Below are 13,683 nucleotides of genomic sequence, written 5' to 3' on the forward strand. Positions count from 1 at the left end.
CCAAAGCTTCTCTATAGGCTTCTCTCCATGCAGCTGACACAAATTGTTCTTGGCAATTGCTGTAGTCATGCATCAAGCTGTGTCTGCAATCCTCTGTTCTCCGCACAGAGGTCCAAAATACAGTGGAGGATCTTGCTTTCAAAGAGCCCAAGCTCTTCAATGATACAAAAGACAAATCCCTTCACTCACTGAAGAACTCTGGGGGACCCTGCAATATCTTGGCATCTACATCCCTACAATGAAGAGCAATATAGCAAGTTGTAGATGGCCCAATGGTCTTGCCCAGTCAAGTGTCAAACATCCCAAAGACCAGTTGGAACCACATAGGAAGAGCTCCAGATTCCACAAAAAGGAGCAGTCATCTGTGTTACTTCTGCCGGTGACTTTTCCGAAGCAACTATTTTTATCCCTTGGTTTGAGGGTCGTGAATGTCCCAATATTTTGGATCTTATGCAGCACCACAGAGAGAATGAAGGGATGCCAGATTTCCACCTAAAAACTATTACAATGAGTTTCAGGATGCATTTTAGAATGTTACGAAGTGTCTGGAATCCATCCCCCTACTTAGGTTGAATGCTCATTCTCTTGGGGCACAATGCACCTCTACAGCCATACTTAAGAACATACTCATTGCAGACAGTTGTTTGTGTATATTTTCCCAGCACTGTGCTATCATGCATTTTTCCAGGGCAGATGGAGCCTTTTGGTGAGGTCTGGTCTCCAGACTGTACTGAATCTGCCTCCTCAGAATGCCGTTCCATAGTTCATAGATGGCTTTTGAGTCACCTGAAGTAGAGCTCCTATCAGGACAATAACTTGGAGGAGGAGGTTACTTGTAGAGCTGTTTTGTCTCTATGGGTGTTCCACTACCTGCCAACCTTCCTCTCTGTGTCTGGATTCCTTCCAGCAACTGGAGCAGCAGTAGTTCCATCCTTCCCTATTATACCCTCACAGTGGAGCACAAGGACATGTAAAATGAAGGCACAGACCCCTGGGTAGGGGCCTAGCAAATTCACTTCTGGGGAAAAGTGTATCACGGACCATGAAATCTGGTCTTCCCTATGAAATCTGTTTTTTTGGTGTGTGTACTTTTCCTCCTGTACTATACAGATTTCATGGGGGAGAGCAGCATTCTCAAACTGGGGGTCCTGACCCAGAAAGAGGTTGTGAGGTGGGAGTTGTGGGGGGTGTCGTAATGTTATTTGTTGGGGGGGCTTGTGGTATTGTCACCTTTACATCTGCACTGCTGCCTGCAGAGCTGAGTGGCCAGAGAGTGGTGACTGCTGGCTGAGGACCCCACTTTGTAGGCAGCAATGCAGAAGTAAGGGAGGCAAAACCATACTGTGCCATCCTTACTTATGTGTTGCTGCTGACGGTGGCGCTGCCTTCAGAACTGGACTCCCAGCCAGCAGCTGCCACTCTCTTGACTGCCCGCTGCCTGCAGCAGTGCAGAAGTAAGGGTGGCAATACTTGACACCCACCCCCCAGAATAACCTTGTGACCTCCCATGACTCCCTACAGTTACAACATCATGAAATTTCAGATTTAAATATCTGAAATCATGAAACTTATGCTTTTTAAATTTTGACCAAAATGGACCGTGAATTTAGTAGGGCCTTATCCATGGGGAATGCTGACAAAAATCTTGGATTGAAATCACACAACTGCGTACACACACCAGAAGTGGAGCACCAATAAGGACAAAACATCTCTACGAACTCCAGTTACTGTATAAATCGGTGAGCTTTCCTTTCTGCAATCCTGAGTATCTCACAATAGGAAGCCAAGAAGGTTATTGATCCTACCTGCAATTTTTAAAAAAAATCTTGGACCTTCCGTATGTAACAGCAGGATCCTCACTAGGAGAATTTTCAGTGTAACCATAACAGTGTGACTGAGAAAATTAAGTATTACTATAAAAAAAGGTCATACGTTTTTTGCAAATGAATTATTCTGAAGTAGTTTTAATTAAAAATAAAGTTTAGATAATTAATATTTTTTCAAATTTGGAAGCTGCTATTCTGGAAGATCAGCAAAGAGTCCTGTGGCACCTTATAGACTAACAGCATCTGACAAAGTGGGTATTCACCCACGAAAGCTCATGCTCCAATTCCTCTGTTAGTCTATAAGGTGCTACAGGAGTCTTTGTTGCTTTTACAGATCCAGACTAACATGGCTACCCCGGTGATTCTGGAAGATGGTGCTAGTGGCAGTTTGTAAGGTCAGGCATCAGTCCATAAGACCTTCTCTGTCTCCTTTCAAGGGGGAAAGGGGCTTCCTATTTTTTGACTGTCAGGCATAAAGGTTTCAAGAAAAAAAATTCACAGGTAGGTCTGATTTTACCACCACCAACTCTCTGTGTTAGTGAAAGAGTCTTTCATCCAGCAGGTGTTATTGTGTAGGAGAAGCTCAAATCTCAAAGCCTAAGGGATGTACTTGACCTGCAGTAAACTAATTTTTGCTTTATTGTCAGATTGTGCTGATTTTTTTTTGTTTGTTTGTTTGGACGTAGGCAGTAATAAATGACAGACAAAAGCTTGTTGGAGAAGAAACAGGACTCTGAATGTGTTTTGTCTCTGTAAATTTTATAATTTGGGCAGCGTCCTTAGCACTGGGTAATGGTCTTAAACAGTATTAAGTCATATAACTTTACCAGTGGCTGCTGCTACTTCCAGCTACTCACATTGCTGCTGCTTGGGGAGGTGGACGGTAGATCCCCTTGTGTTTTATAGTTTCATAGTTCCAGTGGGACATGGCTGTTAAGAGATCATGTTTGTGGACAGACACATGTTTCTTTGGAGATGAGACAGGCATGGATAGAGGGTGACAAAATCCATATCTGATAGGAAAGGTCTAAACTTCCTTACAAAGCAGAGATGAAAATGCAGACGTTTTCACCACTGTTATCTGGATGTATGCAAGTGAGCTAACAAAATTCCTAGGTGGTGAACCTGGAGAAAGAGAAATTGTAAAGATATCATCTCTGCTATTTCTTCTGGTCTTTTTTCCAGCTAACCAACATCACTGTGATCCAGACTAGTTTCATGCAGTTAGCTGTCACCCAGTTGTAGCCATATACTTGGAAAACAAGTACTCAGGACATCTCAGTACCTCTCCTAGTAGTATTGAATTGGTGGGGTAGCATTATGGAATCTTGGATGAATTATCTAAATCAAGCTTCTGCTTTTCTCAGGAACAAAAGAATTTAAGAGCCATTTCTGTGCCATATTCAAACCTAAACCCACACTGAAAACAGTTGGGGAAGACTGGACTAAATGGATGCTAAATGATGTTAGAACTGCCTCACCACAACCTGAATACACAATTCCTGCGCCAAGCAGTTGATTGTCTAAGCAGATCTTCAACAATAATGGACCCTCCAATCTATTCAAAACTATGCTGTGAAAATGACATTTGTCTGACTCCACAACAATGTTGAACTCTCTTATGTCCTTTCACAGACTCCCTATTATTGTCTCCTCAAGATGAAGGAAGCAACAGTCTGAACGTGACAAAAGGTGTAAGCCTCACCATCCCCATTCTCTCATCACATCTCTAATACAGAATTTATAACATGACCAGCTGTAGGCATGAGCCATAATCTACGTGGATTATTCCTGTGTTTTTTAGAGCAGCTATGAAACAATACAGAAAAGCCATCCGCAATCACCCAAAATAATTAACAACTTATTCTTTCCTCTGTGTCCTCCTTAGTCACCTTCAAAAAATGTGTGGTACAGAAGAGAATCCTAGCAATACTCCCACTTTCTCTCTCTTGATCTATAAGCAAGAAGAGCAGATGCTTGCATAAATCCAATTTTAGTGTGAGAGACTGCCTACATTTCTGATTTAATAAAACAGGGAGAACCATTCTAGCTTGCTGATCCTCCTGTTGCTCATGCTAGATCCATCTACAGACAATTGGACAAACAGGCATACAGAGTAATCCAGTCAGGTTTCATCCACAATTTTAAATAACTGATTATGTCTTTAAAAATTTACTAGACACCTACTAGCTAGAGGACTAAATCCAGCTAGCTGAAGGCAGATATGTAAGAGAAGACGGTTGGGAAGAAGCATCAATAAGGTCTAATGGTAACATCTTAATCCTTATTGCAACCTCTCAGCAACACTGAATTGATAATCCATAGAGTGATTAATAAGGACTACAGGCAGGCTACAAATACCATATAAAACAATAAACCCCATCAACCAGTAAATCCTAACCAGAGGACATAGTCAGAAATTACTCCTCCAGACTCAGTTCCCATTCCTATTTGGCATCTTCCACATAACTTCCTTCCTGTTTAATCTGTCCTAATCTCCAGTGTATCCATACCCTTTTCTCGTCACCCTTTTTTGCCAGAATCCTAGATGAGCCACGTTTGGATATGAGTAATATGGTATGGTCTCTATTCTTCTCTAAGAAACTCGGGCAGGAATTTAACATCAGGCCATCTTAACATTAGTGAAGGTTGCAATGGCTAGAAAGAAGATTGCCAGTCCCTTTCCATGCAAAAACTGCTTGACCACCTTTTTTGCTTGTTTGAGGCCAACTTAGACAAAATCCTCCCAGATACATTGAACAGCTCTTTTGTCCTATTATGACCTAGCTGAAGGTAGACCCTTTTTTCTGCAACTTCTTGTCAAGTCTGTAGGGGCTTGAAACTTCTTCAGCCTCCTGTTATAAAACCTTCTGTGTCATAAAAAGTTATTCTGGTCTTGACAAAAGTGAAGGAAAAGTTCTTTTTGAGCCATTCAGCTCTTTTGAGCTTAATTTTTTTTCATGTAAGTTCATTTTCCTAGCCTCAGTAATTTCATCTTGTGGAGTAAATGAGCTTCAGGCCCTCGTGACTTCTCTGGATGTCAGAGTTCCATCTTAGTGAGCCCATCAGCTTTCCCACATTATTCTCATACTTTGATGCCCACCTCAGGGAGACCCCTCTCTGTACACTGGATGTGAAAATGTCTTTGGAATTCTTTCTTGGAGCAGTCTAAAGCAGTTAGAAATTCCAGCTGATATTTTATTTCTTAATCTGCTGGTTAATGCTGTTAACAAAAGGTCTAGTGGATGTCTTAGTTCATTTTGTATTGCTATTACCTGGCTGGGTAAAGGGTTAGTTGATCAGAGGCAAGGTTATCACAACTGCCTGTCCAGATCCAGAGTGTTCATAGACATATGTTAAGCCAATTATGTGGTCTCTCCTCACAGATTTACAATGCATTATTGCTTGTCTTCAGCTGCTGGAAGGGAATCCTATTCCAAATGCTTTGTTTCAGAACTTATTTCTAAAGTAAAGCGCTCCCACATTCAAAAAAAAGGTTTTGTTTACATTTTCCAATATTCCTTATTTGCAATTTTAGCTTGTAGTTTTTAATACCGGCTTGCTGTTTCCTTCCGCAGTTGTGAATGTTGTATCTGATATTGCATTTTTAAGAGTAATCCGAGTCTTCATTCTATAGATATGGAGATAGAGATATGAAGAAGAAAAAGCCCTTGTTCACGTTATTGCTATTGACCATGTTGCTGCTTGTTACAACTTTGCTCTCATTTTAACTTTAGGGAAGATACTTCAAGCTTTTTACTCTCCAGGGTGAGAATCTTCCAGACGTGGTAATTTTCCCTCTGTGAAGATTATCAATTTGTGGAGTTTTATCTCATCTCTGTGCCTACCCTGAGAGTTTGAAGGTTACCCTTTTTATGTTAAAAGCAGCAAAGAGTCCTGTGGCACCTTATAGACTAACAGACTTTTTGGAGCATGAGCTTTCGTGGGTGAATACCCACTTTGTCCTTCCATCCAGTGAAGTGGGTATTCACCCACAAAAGCTCATGCTCCAGTACGTCTGTTAGTCTATAAGGTGCCACAGGACTCTTAGTTTGGATCTGTAAAAGCAGCAAACACCTTTTTATGTTTTTTCCTCTTATATCTTGTCTGTTGTTTTTTTTCCTTCTGATGCTGAGGTGAAGCTGGGAAAATCCATCTTGCAGTAAAACTGAAAATTCACGAAAGAATTGGGTATTTTAAAAGCTAAAAAACAAAAACAAAACAAACTCTACATTTCAGATCTTGTTTCGCAAAATACAAAAAGATTTGTGACAACTGAAAGTATGGACTATAGTGTAAGTAAAAGTTTTTAGTTTCAGGGACCCACCAGATAAATGTTCATTTAGAATACCTTGTTGGGAAATTCTGATAGTAATGAATTAAGTTTAATGGACGATATACATGCTATGTAATATTTTTATATAGACTTCTTATAATCTATCTCATGACAAGGTGCTGCTTATATCCAAAATTATCGGGATTCTTCTCTAAGTATACACTGATTTTTGTAAATTGTAAACCGTAAATTGACATCTTAATTGTCCAATCAAGTCATTGAAGTTAGATCATATACATAGTTCATTCAAAAATAATATTTAAAAAAATTAAGCTTGCAAAGTGAAGTATTCAGGTTTGGAAATTCATAATACTGCCCCTTTGTGTGTATGAATTAGAGTGCAGTCCTCAACTCTCTCACAGTACTTCTCCCGAAGTGGTAGTTTGTTTTTGTTTTTGTTTTTTTTATTCTCACTGTTCAGTGTTAGTCCCTTAAGCTGTTTGCACACAATCCAAACACCACAGTGAACCGGGCAGAGAGAATCCATGCCTTGTTCACTACAAAACTCTGCTTTCTTCGCCACGGTATACATGCACTGAATCAAATTGGGTCCTGCAGTAGAAAATGTATTACACTATGCATAAAAAGCAATTCTGGTTATGGAGGAACACCTTAACATTTACATTTGCTGATTTATGAATGCTGCATGTTATCCTCCATGTTCTTTTAACATTTAACCATAGACCATGAATATACTGAAAATGTGTTTACACAATATGCCCACACACTTACTTTGATAGGGTAGGTTTGTTGCCTGTGTTTGTGTAGGAAGACTCTTTTCAGGTTTTTTGGGGGTCTTTCATTGTGTTTTTTTCTTTCAATCTGCAGATAAGCCTTTGAAGAAGCGAAAACAAGATTCTTATCCACAGGAGGCTGGGGGTGCTACTGGAGGAAATAGACCGGCTTCTCAGGAGACAGGTTCTGCAGGAAATGGGTCAAGGCCAGCATTGATGGTTAGTATTGATCTTCAGCAAGCAGGACGAGTGGACTCTCAGACAACTGTAACTCAGGACTCAGACGCCATCAAAAAGCCTGAAGAAATAAAGCAGTGTAATGATGGATCTATTTTTATTCCCCAAGAAGACCCTGTTGGAGTTCTTAAACTTAAACCTGAAAACCATCCTGAAACCTTTAGGAAAAAGTCAGATTCTGAGTGTCAAAAGACAGATATTCAACAAAATGAGAGCAAACAGACAGAAATGCAACAAAATGAAAGCAAATGGCTGGAAAGTAAACACAATGAAAGCAAACAGATAGAAGCTAAACATGAAAGTAAGCATGACAGCAGACCAATGGATGTGAAACAAAATGAGAGTAGACCGATGGAAACAAAGCAAAACGAGAACAGACAGATGGACGTGAAACAAAATGAGAGCAAACAAAATAATGGCAAACAGGAAATAAGACACAGGCCTGAAACACCAAAACAGAAGAATGAAGGTAGGCCCGAAACACCAAAACAAAAGAATGAAAATAGGCCCGAAACACCAAAACATAGACATGATAATAGAAGAGATTCTAGTAAACCATCTTCAGAGAAGAAACCTGAAATATCTAAACATAAACAAGAAATTAAATCTGATCCCTCCAGGGTAAAATCTGAAAGTAGATTAGATCCAACAAAACAAAGACCAGATGGACGTTCAATTCCTGAGACCCCAAGACGTGACCATGATAGCCTTAAACAAAAATCTGAGGATAGGGGCGAATCAGAAAGATATAAGGGAGATCCATCCAAGATCAGAAGACCTGAATATTTGAGATCCTCGAGCAAAAGTGAGCATGACTCCAAACATGGGATTAAATCTGATAGTTCAAAAACTGAGAAACTAGAAAGAAAACATAGACATGAGTCTGGTGAGTCAAGGGAGAGATTTTCTTCTGGGGAACCAAAATCGAGACCAGACAGTCCTCGTATTAAACAGGAAAGCAGAGGAGATTCTAGTAAATCAAGACTTGATAAACCTGGTTTTAAATCACCCAACAGCAAGGATGAACGAAGGACAGATGGTAATAAGAGTAAAATGGATAGCAATAAGCCACACACTGACAATAAGGCAGAGTTTCCCAGTTATTTGTTGGGGGGAAGATCTGGTGCATTGAAACATTTTGTTATTCCAAAAATCAAGCGTGATAAAGATGGCAATGTCACTCAGGAGCCAAGGAAAAGTGAAATTAAGGGTGAACAAAAGGACAAAGTGGAGAAGATTGGGCTAGTAGAAGATCTAAATAAAGGCGCTAAGCCTGTAGTCGTTCTGCAAAAGCTTTCTTTGGATGATGTACAAAAATTTATTAAAGACAGAGAAGATAAATCAAGGAGCTCTTGTTTTAAACCCAACAAGAACAAGTCATCCAAATCAAATAAAGGTAAGACTCTTTTAAGGTTAATTTGTATTACATGTAGTAAGTTCCCTCTCTTCTTAATTTTTTTTAATATTGCTATTGATAGAAATTGAATAAATATTTTTTAAATTTGAGCTAATTGAATGATACTAACTAATTATTTCTATGATTACATGAGTTGTTTCCATTTGACTCTGTATAATCTCAGTTATGCGGTGGCTTCTGAATATTAGAAATCTTTCATCGGTGGGACTACATTGATTTATTTACCCCCTGTGCAAATCCCTAATGTAGAGACACTTAAACCATTCTAAATCGTGCATAGATATGGTATAAATATGATTTAAACTGGTTTAAGTGCCTCTACATTAGGAATTTGCAATGGGGTAAATAAATCACTTTAGTTACACAAGTGCTAAACACGCACGTATAATCCAGCCCTAAGACTTTTTACTATTACTGGAACCTGTAGCTTCTTAAAAAATGTATGGAATGATATGATTCAGTAGGGACACCTAGTTGAATTAGGCAAAGCCATCTATCCAATCTACACTATAAATGAGTATTGCAGGAACCCACATTCTATTACATGATTGTCCCCCAATATGCTTAAAGCAGCGTGGTTGTTTTAACATATTAGCCTTGAGCCTTTAGCTCAATTTGGAGACAGCATTGTCTGTCTGATCCCATCTATTTTGAAAGACTGAAGATAGCTTAACTGATATATAACTTGGTGTGCTGACATAGTTGAATTTGTAGTGTAGACAAAATCTTACTTGATTGATGTAGCTTGTATGTCATTCAGTGTTTTTAGGTGGGTGATTTTTATGTTGAATTAACAAATTTGGTTTAACGCTCCTCTAGATGATAAACACTATAACTCCACATTGTGAAAGCTACCTTACCATCAAGTTAAAAATTATGGTTTTAAGTGTTTAGATGTTAAATGAATGTAAAACTTGTAGAAGAATCATAATGTGTCAACATCTATAAGTCTGTCAGGCCACAAAATAAAGGATAAATCAACTGTGTGGTGGAAGAGGCTTTCAGATACATATGAGCCTATAGCTGCTTAAATAGCTACCATCGTATCTAGTTGCTCACAGATTTGACATTTAGATATTTTTTATAAAGTTGCCTTGATTCAGTAAGATGTTCTTTGTGTGTTGTGCGTGTGTGTGTACATAAGTATGGAGAGATGTGATAAATTTATCACATGGTTTTATAGTTTACCATGCACCTTTCACTGCTACACCTAATCGTTGCTCACAATTTATTTTAGATCTCCAAACCTCTGAGCAGCTCAAAACACCAATTATTTTTTTAAAAATTTTCTCATCTCCAAAATGTGAAATTCACTCCTGCCTCCCCACACAATTATCTTTCTGGGGTTTAGGACTGGGTCTTGCAACAATAACACCTGTCTAGAAATGAAAAATCACAATTTTGTGTGGCTCATGTCAGGAACCTACAAGATTAGAAATGGGAGCTTTATACCATTGATGAAGGAATATTCTATGCTTTCTGATGGGATCCAGCACTACCCTTGGAAGGGCCTAAGATAGTGGACTTTGAAATCATAATTTTGTCATGTATAGAAGATCTATTTTAGATAATTTTTAGAGGTTCTTGCGCCCGCTGAGCCCTATGCAGTTTATGTATACCAATATATTAATATTTTAAAAATATTCCTAAAATAGATTTTCTGTAATATGTGGTATGTAGAGAACACATGGTGGCTAAAGGTTGTAATGGCACTTGTTAGTAATGATTAAATTGGCCATTTAGAGATTAATGGCCTTTCCATACATGAGCAATGCATTCATCTCAAACTCTTGCTGCTAGAACTTAAACTACCTCTTTTTATAGTCCATAAATAGAAACACATGCAATATATTGTCACTTAGATATATTTAAAAAGTGAAAACGTTTTTTCCTGTTAGTGGGGGAAAATATCAATCCCTAAACTAGCATCTGTCAGTTTTTTCAGTTTTGTTTCTAGAATCCATATTCTTACAGTATTGGAAATAAGCTCTAAGGAGAGACTGAAGTTAAAGTAACTAGATTTCTTTTATAATCCTTTTGACATGTGGCCATCCACATTTTTCAGAAACTGCCTTTGCAGTTCAAATTTTGCATGTGTGTTCTATTTTAACATTTGAAATTCTTCTAGACAATCTGTTTCCATGGTGTGTGCAGGGCTGCCCAAGGGTTGGGGGGAGGGAGTGTGGGGCCGAGTGGGGCACTTTGCCCTGGGCCCCGCAGGCACCCCCATGAGAATATAGCATTCTGTAGTATTGCAACTTTTTTTTATGGAAGGGGCCCCTGAAATTGCTTTGCCCTGGGCCCCCTGAATCTTCTGGGTGGCCCTGGATGTGTGATGCTGAGTAATTTGGTGTAATTTGAAAATGCTCAAAACTAGAGCTAAAAGTCTCACTTGGCAACTGCTGGCTGAAGATTCTGCCTAACCAGTGTGAAAAACATTTGTGTCATTTCCCCAAAACTACTGCTTCTCCAATTTAAAGGAATTTATTGTTCTGTGTTTATTTTGTACAATATTTAATTCTGAAATTTTTTCAAACATTCTTATAAATGTAACTTTCTATAGCACTCTTGCTTTTGTTTATTCTTTACTTTCCTGTATTGTTTCACTCAGCCTTTTTCTCTTCTATCATATAATAGGTTGTGGTGAGTCTTTTTTCAGTATTGTCTTCAATGTCCATTTTCTTTTTCCCCACTAACTTTCATCTATTTCTCTTACTTTTCCCTCATGGTGTTCTGCATATCCTTCCCCATATTTTCCTTCTCCTTTCTTCTTCCACTCCTGCTGCCCAAGAAACCTCTCATAGGCCTGTCTATGCACACAGGTTGCTCTGGTTTAATTTTTAAACAAATTTTGTTAAACTGCTGCAAAACCCTATATAGATACTCATTCTGTTTGATTGGTTAATTTTGATTTAACTTAAAATTGTTTCTAATCAACTTAAGCTGACCTAAAATAAACCTAGTTTCAACTGAAATAAGTGTCCAAACAGCTTTTAGCAGAAGTCAGATTAAATCCATTTAAAAATCACACCTTTAGTTACACTGGTGCAATTTTGCATCTAAACAAATCCTTAGTGGTATGCAGATTTTTCTCCATCAGTCTTTCTCTCTGCTTCACAGCCATCCCTGGTACACCGGCTTGTGAAATTTTACCAGACACCTAATAGAGGAATAAGTCTGTTAGTCAAAGACTTAAAAAATATAGGCATTGCTGGGAAAGAGGAGAGGTTCCTTGGATTCTCCAACAAGTTGTTATCCTGAACCTTGATTTGGGATCGCTGTTTTCATATAGGCCTCTAGGTAGTAGGCATTAATAAATTTGAATCATCTCTCAATCCCCTCTAGCTGTTTGAAGGAAGAAGGAACATTTTCTCTGTTCCATTCACAGATTGAATGTTTTTCTAAAAAATATGCTCCAACTCAGCTAGAAGTTATGGGCTTGATGCAAGCATTGCTTGGTGAACTTCCATGACCTATGTTATTGGAGTCATAATAAATTACTATAATCTCTTCTGTCTTAATATCTGTGAGTCACTCATCCTCCTCATTCTACTCCAAAGCCTCTTACTGCAAAGGTGGGTTGTGGGGGGGTCTCTGATACTCTTCTTTCTCCTCAGATTTCTGGCTGCCGTGAATGGGTTATATCTGCAGTCCTTCCTCTACCCAGACTCCAATTCTTAGTTCTCTCCAGTGAATAGCTCCAGTGTCTGCCTCTGTTTCTGCTCCTAGCTGTGTCAGTCAGCTGCAGCATGAAATTGAGCTGATTCTTGTCAGTTTCCTGGCTACTCATAGAATTTGGAAAGGAGCAGTTTTCTTTCTACAGCAGCTTGCCAAAATAAAGAGCAGCCACAGAGGAAATGGAACTCTCTGCAGACTTAGGAAGATATTGGTGAATTCACTCAGTTCATGTTTGGAAGATGGTCTTTGTCACCACAACAAAAATAAATTTAATTATTTTTAAATGGAGGCTTCAGTTCTGTAGAAGCTGATGCTGCCTGACAAAAGCTTCCTACTCTCCCTAGGACAAATGGGTTTTTTTTTTTTTTGTTTTTGTTTTTTTTTGGAGACTTGTGTAGAATACCTTTTTTGGGTCTTGTCATATTGCACACAAGCTTGCCTTATTACTACTTGCTTTTTCTGCCCTCAGTTTAGAGCTGCTCAGAGTTTTTTCCCATCGCTTAATATTCTCCCTAGGACAAATGGGTTTTTTTTTTTTTTTTTTTTGTTTTTTTTTGGAGACTTGTGTAGAATACCTTTTTTGGGTCTTGTCATATTGCACACAAGCTTGCCTTAAAAATTTCAGTGGTTTCACCGAAGAACCTTTGACAAAGTCTAGAGCAGAGTACCATTTCTCATATTTAGCCAGATCATTTTAGGATTAATCAGCATGGATATTTGTACTGAATGCTGTCAGATTCTGGCTAGATCTACAAAGGGGATTTTAACCGCTCCCCTGAAGTTTCTGTTAACACACGCTGTTAATGCTCTATGCAGCTGTTCTGTGACTGTGTAAAAATGGCATCATCTTACTTAAAGCTGCTCCTTAAGTGTATTCTTCCTACAGAAGTAACTAATTTTTTTTTTTTTTTTTTTTTACTGATACTTACTCTCACTAACACTGCAGAGCCAATATTATACTTATAGAATCACCGAACTGGAAGGGACCTCGAGAGGTCATCTAGTCCAGTCCCCTGCACTCAAGGCAGGACTAAGTATGGCAACTCCTCGCTTAACGTTGTAGTTATGTTCCTGAAAAATGTGATGTTAAGCGAATCCAATTTTCTCATAAGAATTAATATAAATATGGGGGATTAAGTTCCAGCGAAATTTTTTTCACCAGACAGAAAACTATATATTGTATAGATATACACACAGTGTACGTTTTAAATAATTTAATACTGTTCACAGCTATGATGATTGTGAAGCTTGGTTGAGGTGGTGAAGTTAGAGAGTGGAAGAGGGAAGGATATTTCCCAGGGAATGCCTTGCTGCTAAATGATGAACTAGCACTTGGCTGAGCCCTCAAGGGTTAATGCATTGTTGTTAATGTAGCCTCTCACACAAGGCAACATGAGGGAGGGGAGACAGCATAGCAGATAGACAGACACACACCTTGTTTGTGGAGAGAGAGAG

General features: G+C 38.8%; 1 protein-coding gene across 4 annotated transcripts in view; it reads left to right on the plus strand.

Moving 5' to 3' along the window:
* Positions 1–13,683, plus strand: part of NIPBL (NIPBL cohesin loading factor) — a 305,455-nt gene that overhangs the window by 183,280 nt on the left and 108,492 nt on the right. For all 4 annotated transcript variants that reach the window (XM_075066914.1, XM_075066915.1, XM_075066916.1 and 1 more), the window contains one exon: positions 6,991–8,529. In XM_075066914.1, the coding sequence (XP_074923015.1) occupies positions 6,991–8,529 (1,539 nt within the window). The remainder of the gene's footprint in view (positions 1–6,990; positions 8,530–13,683) is intronic.

The sequence above is a fragment of the Chelonoidis abingdonii genome, chromosome 6, assembly GCF_003597395.2.
Source record: "Chelonoidis abingdonii isolate Lonesome George chromosome 6, CheloAbing_2.0, whole genome shotgun sequence".
NCBI classification, from domain to species: Eukaryota; Metazoa; Chordata; order Testudines; family Testudinidae; genus Chelonoidis; species Chelonoidis abingdonii.